Raw genomic sequence first — 27,160 nt, 5'->3', positions numbered from 1 at the left:
GTATAAATGCCTTCGGCGGATGAATTTGTGGAGACAGAAAGTGGTTGTGTATGGTAGGGGAAACTGGGAAGGGATGGAGAGGGTCTGACGGTGGGTATGCGATTTCTCTTTTGAGAAATGAAAATGCCCTAAACCCTATGGGTGCACAACTCTGAAAATATGCTTTAAAAACAGCGAGTTTTACATTTCTGATGGAGGCACTGTGTGTGTCTTAGAGGTCCTATCAATGAGATAAAGCACCGTGGCCAAAATCTACCTGGGGACAATGGGGTTTATTTCATCTTACTGCCATCATCCTTCCTGGCCCTCTGCAGATTCACTGTCATAGCTGTTTGTGGTGGAACCTCGGTTGGCTCCTCCTTACTGTGTTGTTCTAAAGCACCAGGCTGTGTCTCACTTACCATCCAGAGCCCGAGGTAGCATGGCACTTGGCACACAACAGAACTTGGAAGGTTCAGAGCTTGAATGTGCACTGTTGTGGGCATGTGAACACACACTTGGCTAGTGGCCTCAAGCATGGGGATACAGACACAAACACACACATACACACACACATACATACACACACACATACACACACACACTTGACACATATAAAATGGCTTCTTTCTTGCTACATGTGTTTGAGGTGCCAGCTGCACTGGGTCTCATCTACCTGGACCCTGCCTAACACTCCACTGGTCCCAGTTACCTACTATCACAAAGTCTTCAGCTTGAGATGTGAGGCTCTCCCGGGGTCTGGACACTCTGCCAGGGAGCACAGCTCCTCTACCAGGGAGCACAGCTCTAGTTGCGGGCCTTCTCATTGGGTCCACACTCTGCAGTCTGGCTTGTGGAGCACTTGAGGAGTACTGATGGAGTACTCATGGGGCATTCATGGAGCACTCACATATCGTTCTTCTCTTTGTCTCCAGCCCTTCTGTATGCCACCATCTTTGGGAACGTGACAACCATTTTCCAGCAGATGTACGCCAATACCAACAGGTATCATGAGATGCTCAACAGCGTCCGGGATTTTCTGAAGCTCTACCAGGTGCCCAAAGGACTGAGCGAGCGGGTCATGGACTACATTGTGTCCACCTGGTCCATGTCCCGAGGCATCGACACGGAGAAGGTAAGAGTGGGAGACTCTGCCGTACCACCTGTCCCCTAGCTTTCTTTCCCCAGCGGGCTGGGCTCAGAACTCTCCAGGGACATCTGGGATTCTCAGGCCCTTCTTCCAAGGGTTCAGATGGCTTCTCTGTTGTCTCTACTGAAGGACCAGAAATGTAGAGCCATCATTTAAGAAATCAAAGGCACAGTATATCTCCTGGAGCACAGGGAACAGATGTCCTACTGTCTTGGGCAGTGGCGAGATGAAGACCCTGAACAGGAGGCTGTTTCCTTTTGTCCCAGGTTCCTAGATGGCCCCTTGTTTGCCAACTTTGCCTTTTAAAAAGAAACATTGATACTTTTTGTTCAGCGCTTAAAAAAAAATATGATTGATCTTTGTTATATTTGGTCCTCCCCTTACAGTGAGTTTTACATTTTTATAAACGCATGGCATCTCCTAAGGCTCACCTCTCTCCATCCTCTCGGTCCTGATAAGAATCCCAATGTGTTGCCATTAAAACTAGATCCTGACCACCATCCCTGGCCATGAGCACTGAGCGTGATGGACAGGCTCAGTAATTACCCTGGTGAGACTATGCCTCAGACAAGTCCAGGCAACAGGGGCACAACTCTGCCTTAGTCATCAGCCGGCGACTGCTGCTCCATGTGACAGGCGGTAGCCGACCCTCCTGAGCACTGCCGTTCTCCAGCAGTTGTCTTCCTCCAGATGCATGTCAGGAAAACACAGAGAGAGCAGAGAAAAGGCGTAGAGGGCTCATTTATGGTTATCTTTGTGTCCCCCACTCCCTCTAAGACAGATCCTGTAGCCCAGGTTAGCCTGGCAGTACCTCCCTTGTTCTGAGGTTTCAGGTCTGTGCCACCACACCCCTTATGCATGCTAGACATGCTCCGAGACATGTCCCCAGCCCCCACTTTGTGTAGCTTTTTTCACCAAAGAATTAGGAGAATGGAAGCACTGTGGCAAAAGTGCCTATGGACACATTGAAATCCAGATTGACCTGGGCTGCGAGATCAGCCGCCTGTATTCCCGTCTACCTCTATGTGAACATACACGGAGCACTGGCCTGAGGAACGCTCCGTTCTGCCCAGAAAGGCCTGTTGCCTTGGGTCTGTCTGTCTGTCTGTCTGTCTGTGAGCCATGACAAAGCCACCACAGCACCAGCTTCCACTCTTTGAATGTGCGATGAGAACAAATGTTTTCCGGGTGTGGCAATTCAGAGCAGGAATCTCAGACTTGGGAGGTGGAGGTTGGGCATCTGTGAGTCCGAGGCCAGCCTGGGCTACATGGCAAACGGTTTTGAGGGAAAAGCAGGAAGAACCAATGTTAATTTGCACAACTCTTACCCACTGTACCCGTGTAGCCTTCACTTCCTCCTGGGGACGGTGTGGCAGTATAGAGCAGGAATCTCAGACTTGGGAGATGGAGGGCCAGGCTAACACTGGGATCTGAACCTGGTTTCATCTGGTTCCAAAACCTGTTCTTTTCCTATCCTCCTCCTCCTTTAACTTTTTAAACTACATTTTTCTGTGTACATGTACGTGCAAGTGTATGTGCATGTGTGAGTGTGCAAGTGTGTGCATCTATGTGTACATCATGTGTGCATGTGGTGTGTGCATCTGTGTGTACATGTGTATACATGCATGTGCACATGCATGTGTGTGGATATATATGTGTGTATGCATGTGTATATGTGTGTGTCCATGCGTGTGTATGCATATGTAAAAGTGTGTGCATGTGTGTGCACCTGTGCTTGTACATGTGTATGTGTCCATGTGTGTTCATATGTGCATGTGTCTGCATGCACGTGTGTGTGTGTGTGCATGTGTGTGTATGTTATGTCGTGGTATGTCTTACTGGAATCTGTTCTTTCCTATCATGTGGATCTCAGGGATGGCATTCAGGTCCTCAATTTTGGTGGTGTGGCTCTAGCACCACCGAGCCATCTTGCAGGCTCTGCCTCTTCTAGATGTAAAGCATGCTCTAGAAGGAAGAAGGATGAGGTTCACACTTCCTACATGGGCGGGGCAGGGATTAGCCCCGCTTGGCTCCTGGCTCTGCCAGCTTCCTGCCCAGCTATGCCTGTTTGCCCTGCTCAGCACTGGCAACAATGCCTGCTGGTTCTCTGGGTGCCTGGCAGCCGATGGAGCAGAAAGATCTTTGATCTTTGCCCTGAATCTCCTTTTTCCCAGGCACTAGAATGACTCTGTAGATCCTGCTGGCTGGGAAAAGCCCTTCCCTGTCCCCTTCTCTGTCCCCTTCCCTGCAGGGCTGGGCAGGGAACTGCCTGGAACACTGCATAGTCAGCTTGCATTCCTGCCCTAGTCACTGCTTACATTCCCAGAGGGCTTTGGGGCCTACCTTAGTTCCAGAGACCCAACCATGGCAGCTCATGACAGCCTGAGGAAGGAGGCAGCAGTTGCCGAGGAAAGAAGCAACACTGAAGCCCCTGCTTCCCTCTCTGTTCAATAACTGGCCAGTGACTTTGTGCACATCATGTGTCTCTCTTGCCCCAGGTCCCACACTTGGAGCACATTGAAGTCAAATGACCTTTAAGGCCACATGGCCTTTGTGGCCTTTGGGCTACCCATGGCCTCCTAGGCCATGAAAACTCTGTAATGAGAATTAAATAAGGACCCCAAGTACCTAGGTGCCAGGCCTAATTAACACAAGCAGCATGGGAAACCTCACAAAATCCCACACGCAGAAGGGAAGACTTGGTACCAGGAGCCAAGCACTCACTGTTCAAGGCCACACATTCGGTGTGCAATGAGAGCAGGACTGAGTCCAGAGCCTCAGGCTCAACACTGATGTACAGCCCAGAGAGGCTTCTCTATAGCCACAACTCTCAAGAGTAGCCTCTCAAAGCCAGGCAATTGAGAGGGCAGTCCTAGAGAGTAGGAACTCATGGCTGAAACCCTGCCTCAGAGAGAGGGTATGTTACCTTTCTGCTCACTCCAGTGTAGAGCTTGCAGATAGGAGCAACCATGGAGGAGCAGCCCAGCCCAGAGTCGGCCACCATCTCCTCTTCAGACACCCTCTGTCCCCCTCTACCTTCTTCATGGGAGCTGGAATCCGTGTTCTGAAAATGATGTTACCTCATGGCCAAACCTTATGCAGAAGCAAGCATTTAAATGTGATTTCACCTGGAGGATTTACCTTGGTTCTGCTATTAAGCACTGCTTGGACCTGATATGTTCCCTCTCCCTTGAGATCTACAGCGACCTGACCCGTGTGTCCTGGCTCCCTTACAACCCACGTGCAAAAACCCCTCAGATTACCACATTTGAAGTAGTCTTGTTTGCCATGATCTTGGCCAAGGCTTTGTGCCAAGAGATTTTCTTTGAAAAGTAACACATATTTCTTCGTCCATTCTTCCAGAAACACATGAACTTTCTGACCATTTTGCAACTCAGAGCAGAGATAGGGATGTATCTTAGACAGGAAAGTATCTTAGCTTTGCAGTGAGTGTTTGTAGTCTGTACTTTACAAGAGGAAATCACGGAGTAGTTAAATCACTTGGGGAAGAAGTAGCTGGGTGTTTAATCACAGGACCTCTCCCTCTGTTCCACCTCCACATGGACACTGAAGACAGGACTGAAACCATCCAGGGCAAGACTGGGTAGGGAGGCTGGTGGAGAAGCCCCATCTGTAGAGGCAAGTGGTTGGTTTTAAGATGGGAATGGGGCCCTGGAAGGTTCCCAGCACCAAAAGAAGGAGCCACTGAATGATCATTGATTTCATGACCCCTACTTGACTAGCAGAATAGAATAGGAAAAGCTAATTCTTGCTCTGAAAAGCTGGGAAATTTTTCATTTGGTAGAAAAAAAATGAGATCCACATGGACTGCAGTTTCTAGTTTGGTTTTTAGACGGTACAAGTCATGCTTGGGACACAGCCTAGACTGTCAAGTGGTTGTCTGGCATGTTCAAAGCTCTGGGTTTCCTCCTCAATACCATGGGCGAGGTTGGGATGCTACAAGTCAAATGGCAGCCCATTGGCTTTGCAGAACCACTTGGCATTGGGATTAGTTAGTCTATGACTGGGCTTTGATGCCAAGCTTCCTAGTGTGGAAGCCAAAATGTACCAATTCCTGGCTGGGAGCTTTGGGTTTCCCTGTGTCTCAGCTTTCCTGTCTGAGCTGAAATAATTAAAAGCACATTCTAGAGTTTCTGTGAGGACCAAGTTAGCAAATGCACACCAAGCTTTCAGTGTAGTTATGGCCCCTTGTTCTCTGTGCTTGCTGTCTCCCTTATTGTCCTTGGCAATTGCTACCATGTTTTATTTATTTTGTCACTTGCCTCTTCCCACCAGACGGTTAAGTTCCATGAGGGCCAGTACTTTTGTCTAGGTGTTCTTCAACTAACACATCAGTAGAGCCTAGTATCTGATGCTCCATGGATCCTTCCTCCTCTTCCTTCTTCTCTTCCTTCTCTTCCTCCTCCTCTTTCTTTTCCTCCTTCTCCTCCTCTTTCTTCTCGTCTTCCTCTTCCTTTTTCTCCTCCTCCTCTTCTTCTTCCTCTTCCTTTTTATCCTCCTCCTCTTCCTTTTCCTCCTTCCTTTCCTTCTCCTTCTCTTCTCCTCTTCCTTCTCCTTCGTTGTCACTGGCAGATCTCATGAAATGTATCTCCTTAAATACCACCCCATACTCCCTTTATCAGCAAGTCCTGCCAACAATGTAGTCAGAATACAATCTCTAGTCTGATGTGACCCCCTTATGGTATAGAATGCTAGGCAGTTTCTTCCAGGTATAATTTTTGTATCTGTTAACCAACTAACTATATATTTCCAAATGATCAGGAGAGACTGTTTAGAATGTTCTCAGCATAAAGAATTGATAAATAAAGGGGATAGACATTGTTCATGTATGTTCATTATTGTATGCATGTCAAAATATCATGGTGTACTCCTTAGACATACATACATACATACATACATACATACATACATACATACATACATACATGCATACATTTGATTTACTTGTTTGTGGAATTAATCTGAACATAACCACTTCTTGCTAGCTGCATTGAACCAGCCCAGGCCAAGCACCCTCACTGTTCCCTTTGACTCTTGTGTTGCCACCCAGGATCAAAGCTCTCTAATCCCACTCTGGGTTCTCAGCTAACATCGGTCCCCTGATCTGTGTCTCTGATCATTGTCTGTGACTTGGAAGTGTCTCACATGCTCAGTGTTTTCTTTGCATGGTTGTCTCCTAGGCCTTCCGCTGACCTGGGTGGACTATTATTGCTACAGAGCTTTTGTGTTTGCTAGCCTTCTGGAATATTCTATTTCCACAGGGTTCACTCTGACACATTCTAAAGCTGTCAGATCTCCTCAGAGAACTTTCCCATGCCCTAGACTCTCTTAGCCCTGACTTTCAGACCTGCATCCTGAGCATTCGGCAGACACTGGCACTGAAACATAAGACTATAAATGTGCAGTCTGGCCTCATGTACTGGCCCGTTCCTGGGGTGCTGAGGGAAGGGGGCTGTGGAATGAACTTCACACTGTCTCTTTCTTGTCTGGCCAGGTCCTGCAGATTTGCCCCAAGGACATGCGAGCTGACATTTGTGTACACCTGAACCGAAAAGTGTTCAAAGAACACCCTGCCTTCCGGCTGGCCAGTGATGGCTGCCTGCGGGCTTTGGCCATGGAGTTCCAGACAGTGCACTGCGCCCCAGGGGACCTCATCTATCATGCTGGGGAGAGTGTGGACAACCTCTGCTTCGTGGTCTCAGGCTCCCTGGAGGTGATACAGGATGATGAGGTGGTGGCCATTCTAGGTATGTGCAGCCTAATTTGATGTACTCCTGGTATTGTGTTTGGGGTTGTCTTAGTCACTGGACAACCACATTTAACCAGAGATTTCTCCTTGGGGCAGGCTCATTTCTCCATCTACTCATCCATCCAACAAATGTTGGAGTGCCTATTTTGGACCGATTGGTGTTTCAGGCCCTTCAGGTTTTTCTCCTCAAGGGGCTGCAGGCTCTTGGAAGCAATGAATAAATAAACCATCATTTGGAATATAGCAGAAGGCCATCTGATTCAGGACTCGAATGGGAACGTTTCCTATATAAAATGATACACAAGAAGAAGCCAAAAAAAAATTGAAAATGAGTTAGCACAGAGCAGGGTAAAAACAGGATTCCAAAAAGAGAGAGGTCAGCCTATGCTAGAGAGGCAGGAGTGATTCACAAGGACAGGCATAACTCTTGGGACTCAACTCTGAGTCACTTTGTGTGACGGCACACAAAGAAAGGCCATGGTGGGAGACGGCACTGGGAGAGAGTTGATGGACCGTAGGCTCCAGGAACCACATTAAGGGATGTTGTGGGGGTGGAGCAGGTGACCCACAGTAAATTGAAAGTAGGGAAGGGACACTGTTTGGGTGTTACTTTTGAAAAATGACAGCAGGTAGAGGTTAGATTGCAGTGGGCAGGGTAAGCAGGTAAGAGACATGTTATCCAGATGCTTAACAAACTGAGATGTGGGTGGACTCATCACTTTGAGGTATGTAAAAAGCCGAATCAAAGGAATCCAGCGACAGTTTGCTCTTGGGAGAAGTAGAATCTCATTGGATAACAGGGAGGCAAGAAGGAATGTGGGAAGAGCAGGGACATGTGTAACATGACAGTATTTGAGAGTTTGACCATCAGAGGCCATGGGGGGGGGGGTACTTCTGGGGATAGCTCTTCAATGCACACATCTCTTTAAGGGGAACAAGACACCATGGCACAATCACCATTTATGGGATTTCTGCTTGTTGCCTGATACTGTGCAGGTGGGTCCTCATTTAACCACGCAAAATGGCTTTATTACTCAGTCTTCAAGTGAGACAGCTGAAGTTCGGAGACGTAAGGAAGTGTCCCATCCCAGTAACCTCTAACTCCAGACCTCCTGCTCCCACCAGACTTGTGGAGTCCTTTCCCAGCATCCCTCTGTCTTCAGCCTCTCTATCCCTGCCTAGCTTTCAAACTGACACACTGATGGCTAGTGGAGTACATGGGCCCCGGACACTGGTGGTACTGCTGCAGTTTGTGGACGTGTTTTGGGTTTAGCGCGTGGTTGGTTTCCCAGAAAAGTGAGATGGGTGAGATGAAGTTACTGTGGTGTTAGAATGAAGCGGCTGACTACGTAGATAGATGATACCTTTAAAGCCTAATTTTGCTCCTGTCTGATTTTGGAGTACCAGAAACATGGCTTCCTTCTTGCTCCTAGGGCACCTTGTCAACTCACTCTCTTGGCTATATTGTACTCAGGGTAACCCAAGGGTGACTTATATTTCTTCAGCATTTTCCAGAATATGGCAAGGAAAACCTGTTACGTCTGGGTCAGAGCTGAAGTGTGTCTTGTCTGCCCATAGAGCCCAATGGCCTAGTCCTGGCTGTTCCTCACTCCCTCCTCTCAGAGAAGTGAGGTTGTAGGCCAAACATAGGAGCAGTGAAGACATTGTTGTGGGGTATCTGAAGGAAGGGGTTCTTATCTCTGCCTTTAAATTCACCAGGATTCTTGAGCTGAGAGTAACCTCTGACCAATCCTTTGAATTTGGATTAGAGGTAACCCTTCAGAGTCAGGCATCTTGTACCAATTTCCCCACAGATCTCTCATTATTTAAGTTTCTGGAAAATCCATCCTGAGGCCCAGCCCCATCTCTTGCATGCTCACAATCAGGGATCTTTAATACCCTGCCATATATACCAGCACAGTGGACCCAGGCATGGAGGGGAGATAGCCCAAAGCGAGACCAGACGGACAAACAACCACTCTTCTCCTCCCTATACACCGGCCTTCTAATGAGGCAGCGACTTCATAACCTGGTTGATTTGACTGGTTACTGCTTCTCCAGATCTAACCCTCTGGGCATTCAGCCTGCTCCAGTTAGCAGTGTGGTTGGACTTCAAATATAGCTCAGCAGCTTTGGATTAAACATGCTGGTTGTTCCCAAAATGTCCAGGCTAGAAAAAGCCTCCTCTGCTTCCCAAGAGCCAGATTGAGCCCCCAAAGTAGGTCCAGGCTCGATATCCTAAATAACTTGCCAAGAGACTCTCAGTCTATAAAAGGACATGGCAAGTTCTTTGAGTCAACCTGTCCTTTAGGCCGTGAGGCATACAACACTCCAAGCTGCTTGTTCCCTGGAAACACCCACTTGGAGCTTTTAAAAGTCACTTTCTCCTTAGAATATTTCTCGTTCAATGAACTGCAACCAGTTTCTTCCTACAAAGGGTTTGAGCATCACATGGGACTAAGACTAGGCCCTCGTTGTCCTCCGATGCCCTTTCGTGTAGTTCTCACCCAGAACCGTTGAGCAGGCTCTGTCATGAGTGGGGTTGCTGTGGTAGACTGAATCTTACTCCAGGCCTCAAGAGTTACATGTGGAGCAGCTGACCCTACACAGTGGCTACTCTGCACGGTGAGAGCTGTGGAGGGAGATGCTCCGGGGGATGTAGGCTAAGCAGCTATTGAGCAGTGCTGTGTGCCTGGTGCTCCTGTAAGGACGGGCAATGTGGCAGTGTTTGTGCAGGAGGCTGTAGGGAAAACACCGGGGCACAGCTGCCCTCAGGCTCCGACCACCTGTTACCAGTTCAGTCCCTTGCCACCTGCTGAGGTGGTTCTTCCCTCCAATTAGACGACACCACCCCCATTCTCTGTTTAATTTTAGTGCAAGAACAAGAAGGGGACAGTATCCATAACTGAGTGGGCTTAGCATGTGCCCAAAAGAGAATCCTCCCCCCTCACTAAAACCTTATAGACTTCTTGGGACAGCAGCCACAATATAAAATGCTAATTACTTCGCTAATTGATGAATGCACAAGCAGAACTCAGCACTTGTCCTGCTGTAGAAAATTCAACTTGGTGTTGCCTTTCATTAAAAAAAAAAAAAAAAGAATGTAGTGACTTAGTAAATTAGTATCTGGAGTAGATCAAAGGTTGTGATTAGAAAGCTTGGCCCCCTGAGCCGTGGCAGCCACTCTCTGACTGAAAGCCCACTGTCCCCTGAAGACAGTGATCATGGTAGCACTCTTGAATGATTCCTCCTCTGACTTAGTTTTGCTATGATATCCTCCTTCCTTCCCTCAGAGATGCCTGCCCGCAGTTGCTGAGTTAGAAGGCTACCTTGCCTTTGCTTGGATAAGGTCCTTCCTTGGGCCATCTGTGATATTTAGACATGGAAAGGTTAAATATTTAGCAGCATCTGCTGTGGGTGGTGTTTGCTCGAGGGGACAGAGAAAGCCTTGTCTTAGGGACCCTTGTGCTGAGCTGACACAGATGCTTAATGATCATGACCACAGGGGTTCACTCTGTACCCCTCCTGGAGCCAGCAGCCAAGGTAAATGCTCACAGAGGGGGGCAGAGCCAAACTGAGAGCTTGGAAGGCCCCAAGGAGTGTGGCAGGCTGAGCGTTGGGGTAGAAAAGCAGCAGCAGGGGCATTGGAGCAGAGTGTGAGTGTGTGCAGCAGGCTCAGGCCAGTGTGAGCGGAACTGGCCCTGCTGGTTCCATCAGCTCCGAGCTTCCTGCCGCAGTGTGCACAGAACTTCGCCAGCCTGTTTGTACAGTATCAGGAACGCTAAGCCTTGATTGTCGTTTCATGTGCGGTTTGACATCTCCAACCTCAGCTGTGGAGCAGAGGGAGGTGAGGCACATGGAGAAGGAAGTGAGACAGGAACCCATAGGCAGGGGCCTTTTATGAACTTCACTTCAGCCGTATGAATTTTCTGGTTTTCAACATTTGTTCTGATCCACAGATCAGCAGGGGACCCTTCCCAGTGACTGACAGATGAGGTCTTTGCCTTGGTGGTGGCTGAAAAGATGGAGTCAGATGAGGTCAGGCATGGGGTCAGCCATGGGGAGGGGGACTAGAGTGGTGGATCATCCAAGCCGGCACCTGAGCTGGAGCCCAGGGCTGCAGTGACAGTGATTAAGAGGTAGCAAGGCTGGCGTGGATGGCACCGTGCCATTGTGAGAAACGGGCCACTAGCAAGTGAAGTATGACATCATGAGCGCTAGGAACTGAAAGCATTGAGGATTGGGGCTGAGAGACATGGAAAGTGTGAGGTCACCGTGGCTCACGACAGACAAAGAGTGCTAAGGTGCACTCAGAACAAATGGAGAAGGACATTTGGATGACATAGAAACAGTGAATGGCCATAAGCATGAGTTTCCCCCAAAGGTTGAATAAGATGCAATTTTTGAAGGAAATTATTCATTCATTAAAATTCAGTTTCAACTGGATATCTATATTTTTATTTGCAGAATTTGCCAAACTTAGTTGGGAGGTACAGGAGGGTGAACTATCAAGGACAGGGGTGCCCTGGCTAGTTTTCTGTAGTTTGACACAGCCTGAGTTATTTGGAAAGAGGAGCCTCAATTGAGAAAATGCTTCATTAGATCAACCTGTTAGCAAGTCTATGGGGCATCTTCTTGATGAATAGTGTGGGAGGCCCCAGCCCACCGTGGTGGAGCCACCCCTGGGCAGATGGTCCTGGGAAGTAAGCTGAGAAAGCTACAAGAACAAGCCACTGAGCAATGCTGTTCCACCATCTCTGCTCAGGCCCTGCTTTCTGTGTCCTGCCTTGAGTTCCTGCCCTAACTTCCCCTCATGCTGGCGAAATGTGAGCAAAATAAATGCTTTCCTTCACAAGCTGTTTTTGGTCAGTGTTTTATAGAAAATAAGCAAGGATAGAGAGCCTCTTGGGTTGTAAATGTAACTTCTAGAATGTAATGGGGGCAAACAGGGAGGCGGAGGAGGGTTCTGCTGTCTGTGAAGTGGGAGAGACATATTAACAAAGACGAGGCCACAGAGCAGAAAGTTTGAAGCTTCCATTAGATGTCCATGTATAGACCTGAGGACATTGGACAGAGGTGCAGCCACCATTGCTTGGAAGGGTGAGTCTGGAACCAGAACCAGAAGACAGGCAGAGTCAGGACAGGAAGACAGGTGGAGCCAGGACAGGAAGACAGGCAGAACCAGTACAGGAAGACAGGCAGAGCCAGGACAGGCACTCAGGTCTCAAGCTAGAGATTTAAGAATTAACAGAAGAAATATAAAATGGGAAAAGGAAAGGAAAGCCATTTGTAGAACTTAAAAGTCTTTTCCTAAATAACCAATCATTTGAAAGCATTTTAAAGGAGATGGGGTGTAGCCATTTAGAATGACCATAGGGAATATTAAATGATATTGGAAACTCTAATGGTAAGTGGAATGTTACTTGAATATGCTGTGATCTATCCCAATCATGTAGAGACCAGCACACAGAGATGAGACTCCATGGGCATCCTTGCCAGCTGACATAGATGTCTTGTTTATGAGGCAGGAGATTTTCATTTTCTTATCAAATTTGTCTGGCTTCCAGGCTATCTTTAAAAGAACATATGCGGGGCTGGAGAGATGGTAAAGTACTTGAGTTCAGATCCCAGCACCTCTGTAAGAATGTGTGTGTGTGTGTGTGTGTGTGTGTGTGTGTGTGTGTGTGTGATTCTAGAGTTGAAGAGGCAATAACTGGAGAGAGTCAAGAGGCTTGCTGTTCAGCTAAGCTTGCCAGTCAGTAGTCTCCAGGTCCACTGGGTAGCTTTGTCTCAAAAGATGAGGCAGATACCAATAAAGGAATACACTAGACATGGCCGCTGGTCTCTGTATCAAGTAGACACACGTGCGTGCATACATTTGTGTTCATAGCAAACACACACACAAATGACCTCTTGTCTCTACATCATGCAGACATGTGTGTATACATATGTACACACAAATAGATAAGCATATGATGTTTTCAAGATGACAGTTTAAATCTTGTTCAAGTCAATCTTGAGAAAGCAGCATTTGCTTTCCCAGACACTGTTATGGGATCATTTCTGAGCATTTTTTTTTTTTTTCAAAAGAATGCCTTGACAGCAGCTCTTTTCTTTTTTACTGTCCAATCAGAGAAAAAGCCATGTCTCCACATGTGCCTGCATCCCTCCCTCTGATTGTCCTTGGACCAGACAGTAAGGACTGAAGGGACTTATCTAGAAAAGGTTTATAAACAACAGCCTCAATAAGATAAATGCTTACTAATTCAAAGATGGAAAGATGGAGAAGTCAAGTCCTTCCTAGAGATGCTTCCTGGGGTCCCGGGAGCCAGGGTGGAAGAAAAGTAGGCTCCAGTACTGCTGCCCTTCCCTCTCTGTGGAGCACTGAGTAGTTACATTAAATCTACACTCGGGGTGAGGAGCCATCATGTGAATCACCTAGAAGTCCAAAGTACAAAAGTGATCATGTGATCAAGAATGAGTGAGGATAGACAGCAGGTGATCTTTTCTAATTCCTCCTTCTGTTTAAGCAATTTTAAAAATTAGTTCTCAGTCCCCAAAGACAGGGGAAGTTAGACATCCCATAAGTGATCTTTCTAAATGGAATCCCTGTAACTATATTGTCCAGACAAAGGACGAGGTTGTCAGAAGTTAGTGTCGGTTAGGGCAAGTATGAGATAAAGAGGCACTCTAGTGTCGTGTAAAATGTCTCAAGTATTTTAAGTAAGAAAAGTATAACACAGGACTGCATGTGTGGCAGCCTTAGCTATATAAAAATGTGTACATGCATAGAAACAGGATGGAAGCCAAACCAAGACCTTAACAAAATCATCCAGGATGGTGCCTGTCATTTTCGATGTTCAAATGATGTTTATGTTCTCATTGGTAGGAATCCTGGTAACTTCCACCCTCTCTTGGTGGAGCTCTGGGGGCCGCTTACTTGTGGAAGAGAGGCACTTGGCCAATGTGATTTTATCTGACAGACAGGGAGTCATCATGGTGGCTCTAAGACTCTGCTTTAACTGAACCCTTTGGTGTGTGAGGCTCATTCAGTGAGGGGTGCCAGCCTTCTTCACACTCAGCGTCACTGCATGAGGAAGGCTGGGGACATGTGTGGTGAAGGGATCTAGAAGGTTTCTAGGACAGACAGTGCTTCTGTCTTAGGGCCATTTCTTGTTATTCAGACCCCTCATCTCTGTTCCCTGCTCCCATTCATATGGTAATTTCTAACATATATCATTTTATTTCATGGTTGTAAATTTGCCTATAAATTTTCAGCTTAGCAGAAAGCTGAATCACACTGATCTAGGGGAGCATTTCTGAGCAGATCAGCAAGTCAGCTTGACAAGTCAGCTGTTGGCCCATGGATTCTAAACTTGGGTTCCGGTGTCCACTCACGTTCCCCAAATCTCCCAGCCCAGGATATCCGAGGCCTTTCATACACACACATGCCTCCCACTATGCCTCTTACCCAACTTTGCAATGATTTGTTCATTTCATGAGCATGCCAGGTGGGTGTTAGGGTCTGGAGACACGACACGAACAAAAAGACTGGTCTCTGCTGGGCTCATCAGGAAGACAAGTCATTATACACTTACAAGGCAGGGAAGAGAGCAGTAATAGTGGTAAGAACAAGATGCTGTCAGAATTCACACAGCAGGCATCTAAGCCAGCAGAGCTGCAGAGTCAAGGAAGGCTTCCCGACAATGACTTCGTCAGAGCTGAGTGCCACCAGGTTCAGTCCTGTCTGGGGCTGGGCTAAGAGATGAGGGTGGGAAAGAAAGTAGGCACAGCAGTGTCTGCTGGGTCAACACTGGCACAGCTTAGAAGCCACATCTAGCAATGAAGAGCAATTCAATCCAGAGTTTTGGGGCCTTTGCCCTATTAAGATGAACTTGGATGGTTTAGTAATAGAGGAGCCAGTGGTGACTTTAAGCAGAACAGGGACAGAATTACACTTGTGCTTAGAAAAGCCATCCAGGCAGCTGTTTGGAAAGTGAATCAGAGAGCCAAGGTCAGAGGAGACCAACAAGGAGTGTGCTAGGATGCAAGAGTAGCCTGACCCGATCTCACGGTGGTTTAAGTGAGAGAAAATAGAGCCAAGAGATACTTGGTAGATGAAGTGAGTGGAGGATGGCCCTTCACTGTTTGGAATAAGAGGGGACTTTATTAGGGTGAACAATCCAGGAGGATTATGGGCTTATCCTGGAGGAGACTCATTCCTCCCACAGATATATGGGTTTGAGCTAAGCAAGTATCCACTGGAGGATTCTGGGGAAGGACTCCAACTCGGGGTACACACCCTGCATTTATGTAGTCCAGATGCATGAGAACAGAGCACAAGCTGAGAAACCCTCCACTCCAGCAGGGGTGTGGGGACTGAGGAGAGAATCAGGGGTCCACACTAGGTCCCTAAGAAGCACCTGTACCTATGAGGTGTTCAGGAGTCTGGGAGGGACTACTAGAACAAGGAGAGTGGCCAAGACACTAGACTGTTACAGAAGCCAGTGTGAGCACAGGCACTGGTACCAAGTTCTTGCAAATGCCATAAAATACGTTTCACCGAACAGAGATGTCACAGTTTGTAAGATCATCAATATTTTATGACCCAAGTGCTACATGTATGCTATGCTATGTATGCGCCCACATGAACACACCATACATACATACACATGCATACATGTACACATACGCACACGCGCACATACACATACACACACACACACACACACACACACACACACACACACACACACACATACCTTATTTTTTAAAAATTCCAGAGCTGGACCTAGTAGTATTCACCTTTAATATCCACACTCAGGAAGCATAGGCAGAGCCAAAGGCAAGTCAATCTCTGTGTGCGTGAGGACAGCCTGGTCTACATAGAACAGACTAGTCTATATAGCCAGTTCTAGGACAGCCACCATTACATAGGGGGACCCTGTCTCAAATAAAGTAAGTGAAACAAAAAATTAAGGCACATATGAGTGCATTAGAATCACATGTCATAACATGCTGAGGATTGGTGAGTATTGTTCAGACTGATTAGCAGAGGGGTAATGATTGACAGGGACGAAATAGGTAGATGACCTACAAGAGCAAGAAACTTGACTGGAGTCTGGGGAGGTTTCAGGTGGATGGGTTCCAGGGCCTAAGAAACTGCATGGGTCTGTGCAGAGGTGCAGCCAAGAGAGGACAACACAGCAGGACAGGCCAACAACAGATTAGTTGCTTGTCTCCTTATGGTGAAAGCACCTAACAAAAGCAATGTAAGGTTAAGGAAGGACTTACTGGGGCTCACAGTTTGTGAGGAGACAGTCCCTTGTTCCAGGAACGTCATGGTGACTGGGAGGCCATGGTAGCAGGGGAGTCATGGTGACAGGGGAGTCATGGTGGCAGGATCTCAAGCAGCTGGTCCTATTACATCCACAGCCAGGAAGCAGAGGGTGAGAAATTTTCAACTGGCTTTTGTTATAGTAAATAATAAAAGGATGGCTTATCTCTTTAAGTCCACCCCCCTCCCCTGCAGTCTTACTCCAGGAGCCGAGCACACACATGTGGTCCCCACACCACTTGGCGCTCCAGGCCGCCTCTAAGAACTCTGGAGCCGTTCACTCTACCACCCCTGCTGCTTCTGTCCCAGGTGGATACAACCACCCTGACATGTTGTTCTCACACAATTCCCCATGGCGTGTTGTTGCTAGGCCTTACACACACACACACACAAACACACACACACACACAAACACACACACACACACACACACACTGATTTATGTGTCCTGCCAGTATACCCACTTTGAACTCAGTTAAGTCGCCACATCGAAGAACACACGAAAACACTCTGATCTAATTGGTAAACTATAACTTGCCTACCTAGATAAACCAAATGATTTTGTACAATTCCATCCCTTATAAAACATTCATAATAATCTTATTAATGAAGAGATGCGCCGAGAGAAACGTAAACATCTGCCTCCATCTCCCCCAGCAATCCCCTCCATTTCCGCTCCTCCCCCTTTCCCCACCTACCTCTCTCCTGTCCAATCATAAATCGGCTCAATGTAAAGCTACAGGCTTTCTCTGCTTTGTTCAGTCTGGGTCCTACCCCATGGTTCGGGTAGGACTTTCTATTTTAGTTAACCTAATCTGGAAGCTCCTCACAGAGATCCATTTCCTTAGTGATGCTAGATCCCACCAAACTACCAACATTAGCCACCACTAAGTCTTTCCAGGTACAACTGTCAAAAAGCCAGCAAGGTTAGAGTTCCCCTTCTCAGGTGGATATCCAGGCACACAAAGAACAGGTGTCACTAGATAACTAGTCTCCTGACAGCTTCTTGTTTCCCCTCAGTGGGGTGTCTCTTGGGCTTTCTACCAACCAGTTCTTTAGCCCTTCAAGCAGTGCATGAACAGCTGGTTGAGTTCTTTCCGATGTCTTTGAGTCTGAAAATGGCTAGCGATTTTAGTAACAGAGGGGCTAGCTTTGGACATGTGTCGCAGCAGTGTGGGCTGTCCTGTGAGCGGTCTTTAAAAGAATGTGTCATTAGGAATTACAGAAACAGCCAGACATTTCCCCCTGCCCCATGCCTATTGGCTAGCCAGATTCATCTATCTGAATGAACTGGGTTCTAATCACAATCCCTTCCCTGCAATCTCTTAACACCGAGGAAGGCTGCTTGATACTGCCAGGGTCCTGCATCCAAATATCTTGAATTCACCCTGCAGTTCCCTTGGTGTCCCTCCCTACCAGCTTCATTTGCCTCCATCCTTCATGGAACCAACTAGCCTGCAGGGTCTTTATTCCTCCACTGCTATGTGCCTGTGTACTTCAGCCCTGGAATCTGCCTCTTCTATCTGTTCTTCAGACCTCACTGGTAGCCCACCAGAGGGCAGACTTGGAAATGGTGTTGTGTGTAACTGGGGGAGTATATGGGGTGATTCAGTAGTACAGTTCCGTTGGCTTGTTCTAATTAGAGACCTGCAGTCATTCCCCACCTACTCCTCTCCCTAAGCTCAGAGCATCTACTTAGAACGTGAGCACCTAGGGAGTCACAAGATAGCAAGACCTTTAATGTTCTGCACCTGACACTCTGATTGTTCAATCCAGTTGACTGAACACTTGATTTCCAGGTGCAGTGTGCTGGGGGCCTTCTGTTCTTGAGTGCATGGTCATGTTACTCTCACAGCTGGAGGAATGTGTAACGTGTCTGTCCTGGCTTCCGTCTTTCAGTCTCTGACCTGGAATGTCTCTTCCCGGCCATTTGTGACATACTAATGAAGCCTGTCAGAGCCTTGCTTTGTTCCTGCCGACTTTCACATGTTAACATGTATCTTAAAACAGTTCCTGTTTACTGAAGGGGTTTAGGGTCTGCTTGGGATTCAACGAGTCCTACATATCACACACTTATCCCTCAGATCACCTGCACCAAAGTGGCTGCCTTCAGAGGTGGTGGGATTAGACGCTGTTGAACTTGGGCTTGAGAGCTAATCCATGTTATGACAATACCAAGTCTCCCAGCCCTGTGGAAAACTTCCCAGCGCGAGATGCCACCATCTCTGAGCATGGATTCATGTGTGTTTAATCCCTGCATGGTATCCTGTGATCTGTGTGGTAGGTAGATGCACCTCTTAGGATAGTTCATAAATGAAATCTGTACAGTCAGACTCGTTCATTAAACACATGCAAGAAGATACTATTTCACTTTAAGGGGTTTTCTATAATTAGAAAATTTCATTAAGGAGGTATAATGTTTCTATATTGGGTTTTGTTTAAATGAGATAACCTTGGTAAGAAACAGATAAAATTACCAATCAGCTTCTACTCGGTAGTTACAGCTTAATTAGACCTAGTTCTCCAGTAGGAGCCATGGAGTTTGGGAAGCTGCCTTTCTCACCAATGCTCAAAATGCGTAGCAAGGAAAGTCAACCTGTTAGAGATGCTTCTTGTTTCTCCATGATGGGAAATTCTGCCCATTAGAGAGGATCCTCACACTCTCTCGTCACCTTCTTTCAGAAACACAAGGATGCTAGCAAGAGTCAGGGTGATGGGTGATGTTCTGTTGAAGCAGTAAGTTCACCCACGAGGCCATTTCTCAACCCAGAGCTCCATGAACCGGGTATCCAGGTGTCTGCTGCTGGACCACAGCGTCTTACATGTCCTGGTTTAAGATACTTACTCTTGTCTCATAGCAGGCTTCTCAGCTGGCTGTATACAGGTAGTTCCTGTTTCAGTAAATATTAAAAAATAAGTAATGATGGTTTATCCCACTCTTCAGGTTCAGCCCTGATACGGAGCTGCGTGCACCTCTGGCACCCGGCTCAAGCCACCACCATGGCCCAACTTGTCCTCAAAACTCTCTTCCCTGGCGGTTTTCCACCACCTGTTCTTTGCCTCTGTTCCCGGGTGTTTCTCTACCCCAAAATCCCACATAAATACAACTCTACAGCCTGATAGCTTTTCATTCAGGTTTATATGTTCAACTCTCAATCCACAAACCCTCTACACAACAAGATTGCATCAAATAGACAAAGATACAAACTGCCCTTCTATATGAGATATTAGACCTGTAAAATTCTTAATGTTCATAGCCTTTTAACACCAATCAATATCACTTGGGTCTATCTGGTCCTTGGGAAACTCCATGTTGCCAAGACCTCCACCCTCCATCCTCTGATGACCTCTGACCTCTCAGCCCTCTGCACCTTCCTCACCCCACCCAGTCATTGGCTTTCCTTTATTTTACTAATTAAAATGGGCAGGTTCAGTTGGAGTCATGTGACTAGGCAACTCTTCTTGGGGAAGTGGAATTAACATTAAAATACAAACAGCTTCAGGACAATATACAAGTTCCTAAGCCTGGACTCAACCAAAGACGTGATTGGGCTGGACCAGCTGGAGGCTCATTGGCATAAACGGTGGGCATTGCTGACTAGGGATCAGAGCATTCCATGGCTCTCCCCCATGTGGATCAGATTTTAAGACAGACTTCCAGGAGTGGGTACTCCAAGAGACTGTTGGCTTTCCAAGAGATCCTGGCTTTCAGCTTCTTGTGACCTTACCTTAAGAACCTCAGAATGTCATTTTTTCCAGATCATGTTAATTAAATAACTAAGTTCAGCTTTTATTCACCTACTCCAGAGAGTTACATGTAACTGTATTGCCAGATAGACTAGGTAGCCTTGATTTATCAACAGTTTGCCATGTTCTTTCAGAGGAGGCACATGAGAAGACCAGATTACATAGATATGAAGGACACATGTGTCATGGTGGACAGTATGGGAAGGCTATATGATGCTCAGCCTGTATAGGTGAATTTCTAGAGTTCAGTGTTGTAGGGTATCACAGAGAGAGACTGTTTCCAGGACAACCGGGAAGCATCCTACAGAAAAGCTTCTATTATTGACTCTACACTTACCTTAGCCACCCATATCACAGACAATTAAAATTAGAACATGGCAAGGAGAGTCCATGTCTACACACAACACAAAATGTCTGAGCTCACGTGTTTACCTAGAAGTAACTCCTTGAATGTCCTATTTACACCAAATCTTTAAAAATCACTTTCATATGAGATTTAAAAATCACCTTCATTTGGAGGAGTTGGAGGTATTGACTCACATTTTGGAGGTTTGTAGAGAAGAATGTGGAGCATCTTATATACTACAACAGACACTTGGTACTGGAGAAGAAGTCACTAAGCCTGTGTGCCGCAGGGTCTAACCACTTCTTTTGCTGTTGGAAGGAAGAAGGCTGCTGGTTGAGCACCAGGGGTGCCTATGTCTGAGGAGCCTGACCACCACTCTTGCTTTCTCCTTCCTCTGCATGTTCTTCTCTGGCCCTGGGGGATTTCACATTTGCACTAATCTGCCCTGAGCATTTATAAGCCAGATGAACAATCAAACTGCATAGGTAGAGACTATGCCAGGAATAAATTCAGTTTTGTAACAGACATGGGCTAAATCACCATACTTATGGAAGGTGGGGACAATGTCTCTGAGAAGAGAGGGAAGAACACATGGTGACAAAGGTTACTACGTACTTACTTGGGGCTGCTATGACAAAATGTAGGGTTGTCATACAAGCAGTAGAATTTTCTTACAGTTTTGGAAGATCAGAGGTCCTGCATGATCAAGTTATAATGATGTCCTCAGATGCAGACTGCCTGCTTCTTATTGTGTGTGCAAATGGAAGAAATTGCATAAAGTAACTCTCTGGGACCCTTTTATGAAGGGTGCTGTGGGAGCAGACACGAGAATAAGTCATAAACTCTATCTTGTTCAGTCATAGGCCAAAGGTTCCCAATGCTGTTATACTAGGGTTTTGAGTATCAGCATACAGGTTTGTGATATAAGCATTTATATTACAATATTGTATTGATTCACTGAATGTACTCATAGGATTTCAGAGACAGAAGACCCTTGAGATGCAATGGCACAGGACCTATATTGCACACAGCTAGGTGGGCATTTAGCAAGTTAAAGAACACATTTCAGGAGGTGTGGTAGAAAAGAAGGACACATAACACAAATTAATCTTTAGGGCAGTGACAAATATGGGAGGGTTGAACCCCACAGTTGCTGGCCTCTAGGTAGAGAGTCCCAGCTAGACACAGCTTCCCTGTTCTTCGGTTTATGAGAACCCCCTCCCTTTGGCAGTTTTTACTGCTTCTATTATAACCTGAAAAGAGAGGAGCCTTGTGAGTCTGGTAAGTTTCAGGGAGTCTCTGAGACTTGTGAGTTATTTTAAGACTTCCCAAGTCTTAAGAAGCTTCTCTCCCAGGATAGAGTAGTTCACATTGTTGTGTGGTGATTACTACACAACAGATAAAGTGTTGTGATCTGAGGGGACTAGGGCACACAGCTCTTGTGTGCAAAGGCATACAACAAGGCACACAGTAATTACAGGTTATGAGTGGTCTATGGGAAGCTGAGAGGTAGACAGACTAGTCAGGATAGGTGACGGCTTTCTAGGGGATCAGCACCACCCTTGCAGTAAGGTGGCATTGGCATGCATTTGTGCTGTCTTAAAGGCTGTTGAGTCACATGTTATTGGGGTTCAAATTCTGACTCCTTCTGCTTTTCTCAGAGCCCAACCTACAGGCTGCTAGTGACTGCAGACCCCTCCCAACTGTCACTGTACTCATGACAACTCTCTCTCCTCAGGAAAAGGAGACGTGTTTGGGGATGTTTTCTGGAAGGAGGCTACCCTTGCACAGTCCTGTGCCAATGTCCGGGCCTTGACCTACTGTGACCTGCACGTGATCAAGAGGGACGCCCTGCAGAAAGTACTTGAATTCTACACAGCCTTCTCCCACTCCTTCTCCCGGAACCTGATTCTCACCTACAATCTGAGGAAAAGGGTGAGCCTGTGGCTTTGGTTCTCTCTAAGCTTTTTCTGTGCACTTTGGGTAACTGTTGGGGCTGGGGAAATCTGCAAGCTTTTTATTTAAGTGGAGAAGAACAATCTTGAGGCAGCCCTATGCATTGCTTGCTCGGCCAGAGCTTTATTACACAGTAAAGAGGAAAGCAAGTCTGTGAGACTCGGAGGTGGATAAGTTTAGAGAGGCTTTGTTGTGTCAGTCTCTGGATTGTAGTTCCTAGCACCAGTTGGACCTTCTAGCATTTTGGAAAGATGGATAAAACGGGGGGCGGGGGGGGAGTGTATAGATTGGCTGCATTCAGAGCTTCCCGATCAAAGTCCACTGAGCCCCCAGTGCCTGGGACCTGTAGAGTGGTCTAAAGCTACTATGTAGCTGGCTGGTAATGACATTTTATGAAAAAGACATAAAAGTATGAGAGTTTGAGTTCAGCAAGGAAAGCTGTGGGATTTGGTTGTCAGGAGGAAGTTTCGCAGCCAGCCGGTTACTTGAGAGATGAGTCTTAAGGAAAGAAAATCTGTTCCCCAATGCTGTTTCTTTCCTACCAGGTTGTTTAGGGCTTTCCATCTCTCTCTAGATAGTCTCTGTGTAGTCTTTAGTTTCTCATGATTTTTTTTCTTTTAAGTCAAGATCTTACCATGCAACCCTCAAACTTTCAATGCCCTCGAATCAGCCTCCCAAGGTCCATGCCTGCCCTCAGGACTGGCTTTCTTCTACTTCATCCATTATTTTTGGTTAAACACTAGCGTGGTTACTACAGACCAAGAGGGTGCACTTGGAAGGATTTTATGAGAGTTTCGCTGTAGTAACCTCATACCCGTCCCACTAACCTGCCTTTCACAGCCCTGGTCCCCCACCTTCACACCTACATCCCCCCCTCACTAAGCTGCATGTATGATTTGTGCTAAGAGTCTTCTGCTTATGTGTGACAAACTCCTGCTAGCCGTCCAGACTCTGAAAGATTCATTGCCTCATTAGGTTTCTCCTGGTGTCAAATAAACTGGACTAGATAAAGAAAACCAAAGACTTCCTCCCTTCGGGGGAACCACACCTAAAAGAAGAATTGTATGGTCAGGCTAATAGCATTTCACGCAGCTACTACAGTGATCATGAGGCCTCCAAAGTGTCACATGAATGTAGGAGGGGCAGCGAAGGGAGAGCCAGAGAGGCCATGTCCACAGAATGAGTCAAGTGTAGAGGATATGCTGGAATAAGGGAAGAGGCAGATAGTCCACTAGAAAAGCATTTGACCATGTCCAGAGTAAGAAACCTGAGCTTGGCATGTGAGTCCCTTGAGGACATTTTGTTAAGGGCCAGCCTTTGGTTATACACACTAGGTCTCTTCTTGCTCTAGTCCCTCTGGTGCATTGCTTTGAGCATCCTGCTCAGAGACCTTGGAGCACCAGAGCATCCCACATCTTCAGTGCATAACTAGATAGAATGCCCATAACTCATGTACCATTTAATGACGAGGGAAAGCGGTGGACTTCTCTGCCTATTTCTCCATCATGTAATAGAAGGTGATAGAGGGAACAGTTCTCCAGCTCCTTGCATTTCAAGCCTGACCATGTGACCTCCACGGTGAGCTGGGTATTACTGGAGAAATGGTCCTCACTTATCTGCTGGCTGGGAGCTTGGGATGCTTGGTGAAGAAACTTTTAGCCAGTGGATTCTCCTAAGACCTATTTTTCTGTTTATTCCTTCTATCCATGAAGGTCAGTTAGTTAGAATCAGCTCTCAGCATTGCTGGTGACATGGGTTGAAAAAATAATGCAACTTGAGTTATTTGGAAGAATAATCATTTTGGAATAATTGTGGATCAAGTAAATCTGTCTTTAAAAAAAAAAAGCAACCATGCCTCAGTGGTCAGACTGGTTTTTATGTATATTGAGTGATTGACAGCCCTGGAGAAGAACAAGAACCAAGGTGTGGACAGCCTAGGAACATCCTTTCAAGTGCCAGATCCCCAGAGAAGAGAAGATGAAGCTTATGTGTGGACCTGGGGGTGCTTAGGGTCCCTGAATTCCCGACTCTGGAGCATCATGGGAGGAATTCAACCATATGATGAAGAGTCAAGCTGCTTGACCTCTGAGCTTTCATCCCATCCTAAGTGCCTCTAAGTCTGGCAAAGAAGTCAAAGTAATTTTAGTGACAGCCTTTATGCAAAGAACCATTCTTTTCTTGGAAAAGGAGACTTGTCATTTTGGATCACCCATTGTCGTCTCCCATTGTGTCCTTCTGTGAATTAATTCACGGTTGCACAGGGCATGAACGATGAGAACATTCCATGCATGAATTATTCTCTCAGCTACATTTTTTTTCTGACAGTGAAGTTATTCTTGTGGCTGTTTCTAGCTCTGCAAAAATCAAGGGAATTATTTGATAAGCGTCCTGAGGACACTGTGCCGTCAGCATCCGTCTGAGGACTTGCCTCATCTCACAGCCTTCCCCCGGCACACAGCAAAAGCTCTGAGCCAGAATGTGTCTCAGATCCAGCCCATCTCTCTTCCTGGCCCTCACCATCCACACACCACAGAGATAGGACATGTCACAGGAATGATACAGAGCTGGTCGGAAGGAATCAGAGCCCAAATGATTCCCACACCAGAACATGCCCAAAGCCTCCTGGCTTCCCCTGGACGCCATATTGTAAACCCTATTTTTTAAGCCCTGAACCCAGGTGGATCAACATTTCTGCTGCCTTCAGAACTACATTAGAGTCTGGGCTAGGAAGGGTCTTGTTAGGTCCTCCAGAGTCATGTAAGGTCAGTGCAGAGCCAGAAAGGAGATGGTCAGCATTGACCTTCCATAAATTTTCTTGCTTGTGAGTTTTGAGACTGATTTTGGTCCTGCCTCTGATGCTCAATTCCTCTCTAATTCTGGACTAAGAAGAAGGACTTCTCCTCATCTTGAAGATGGAGGAGGTCAAATGATAGCCTGGGACATAGGACTTGGTTAAGTTGATTTTTACTGTTTCCTTCTGGGTTACACTCCACCCATTATCACCTTGTGCCTTTTCACAGAGGGGGCTGCCTGCCTCTGCTCAGAGTTCCTGCTCTGCAGAGCTCAACATGATAGTAGAGCCCTGTTGAGTCCTCAGGTTCATCACCAGGGAGTGAGGAGAATCTAGCCTCCCTGCTGCTTCTGAGTGGAGCAGCCTACGGAGCGTCATGATAGGGAAAAGAGTGGAACCATCAGCCCAGATCCTGGCTAGGGTGCTGGTCCCGTAGGTATCTTCCTGCAGGCCCTGAGGTACTTTCTGCAGGCAGAGTTGTCATGCTGCTGAGAGTAAGATCTCATCAACTTCAGGGGGATGAGAGAGGCAGCATCGGCCCAGTGTTGATTTATATCGCCTCCGAAATTCTCAGAGACCACTATAGTGTTACCAAGTCATTATGTCTTCTCAAGGGAGTGAACCCAGGAGGCTGTGGAAGAGAAGCCCCTTTCCAAGGTTACCCAGACACTGTCTAGCCAACTCTGAACCTGTCTGTGTACCTGTGGCTAATGATGTAGCACCCACAGCCATCCAGCCCTGGGTACCTGATACTTATCCTTTGATGATATGACATCCTTGGGTTTTCTTCAGGTCTGTTGACTTAGGGGATTTAGCCTGGCTGGCTTCTAAGCATCTCCAATGACCTTTTCTACCAACAGTGAACTCAGAAGCACTGAAACCTATCAGACCCCAGACTAGTGGTGAGGCACAGGGAACACACATGGAGATTTACTATCTAGCCAGTGTACTGGGGAATGACCTGACTCATTAACAGAAAGTCTCTACATCGGGGCTAAGGCTTTATTTGAATTCAGAGTTGCTGCTAACTGGCTGCTGACTAAGCCCGTGCTTCTTAGTTTGTCAAGAGAAGCTAATATTTTGGTCTAGTGGCTCACATCTGTCACTCTAGCACTTGGAAAGGGGGAAGAGGCAGGAGGATTTCTGCTAGTTCAACTCTAGCCTGGGGTGCATGGCAAGTTCCAGACCAGGCTAGGCTAGTTCCAGATTAGTCTAGGCAATAGTGTGAGACTTTTTCTCAATACAAACAACACAACAACAACAACAAGATATCTCAAGGTCTCTGGCTAGTGTTTCCTACAGTATCGTGCATATTGAGGTATACATGGCATATAAAGATAGATACGGGGTCACATGCCTCGAATTCCAGCACTTGGTAGAAGCATGAAGATGGCAAATTCAAGGGCAAAATGGGCTGTAGGCTCAGTTTGAAGCCAGCCTGGGCGATTTAGTGAGACCATGCCTTAAAACCCAACACAATAAACAACCCGCCCTGCAGGAAGCACCCTGTCCACATTAATCTCCTTTTGTCCCACCCCATCTCTATTTCCAGGCTTGAAGAGTTGAAGCCATGGTTGGTCCCCTTGTGTTAGGAGCAGATCTGCTTCTTTGGTTAATGAATTTGTGTGGGCTTCACATCCCTGTGGATGGGGAAGAGGTATCACCCTTTGGTGCTCAGGGATTGATCATTAGGACAGTAGATCAAATGTACCACAACTCAAGGATGCCAGCGTACAAGCAATTAGGTAATTACCAGCAGCCAGTGCCAGGGATAATTGGCATGCAGGTAATTGGAAGGGTGCTTTTCATCCTCTGAGTGTAGTAGGGCTTTCTTTTCAAAGCCAATATTATTGTGTGTGCAAGTATTTTTTTTTTTTTTTTTGCAGTGTTTGCTTATGATAATTCCAGGAGGGATTTTTTAAAAAAATCATAATTAAGGCTCAACCCGGTGTGTTTGGGAAGGAGCTGATACCTATCACCAGGGCGCTCAAAACGGGATTTCTAAAGCGGAGGTTGCCATGGTGAACGGTATCGAATGCCATTCATATGCTTCTAGCCCACTTTAACGAAGAGTCATTTCCCTC

General features: G+C 46.7%; 1 protein-coding gene across 2 annotated transcripts in view; it reads left to right on the top strand.

Annotated features, from left to right (window-relative positions):
* KCNH1 (potassium voltage-gated channel subfamily H member 1) overlaps positions 1–27,160 on the top strand; it is a gene marked incomplete at both ends in the record, with an annotated part of 282,586 nt that overhangs the window by 199,040 nt on the left and 56,386 nt on the right. For both annotated transcript variants that reach the window (XM_080908290.1, XM_080908289.1), the window contains 3 exons: positions 915–1,114; positions 6,645–6,897; positions 22,068–22,264. In XM_080908290.1, coding sequence (XP_080764416.1) covers positions 915–1,114; positions 6,645–6,897; positions 22,068–22,264 — 650 coding nt within the window. The remainder of the gene's footprint in view (positions 1–914; positions 1,115–6,644; positions 6,898–22,067; positions 22,265–27,160) is intronic.

This window comes from Micromys minutus, assembly GCF_963924665.1.
Source record: "Micromys minutus genome assembly, chromosome: 1".
Classification (NCBI taxonomy): Eukaryota; Metazoa; Chordata; class Mammalia; order Rodentia; family Muridae; genus Micromys; species Micromys minutus.
The sequence above is the reverse complement of the archived record's forward strand: the minus strand, read 5'-3'. Positions and strand labels throughout refer to the sequence as shown.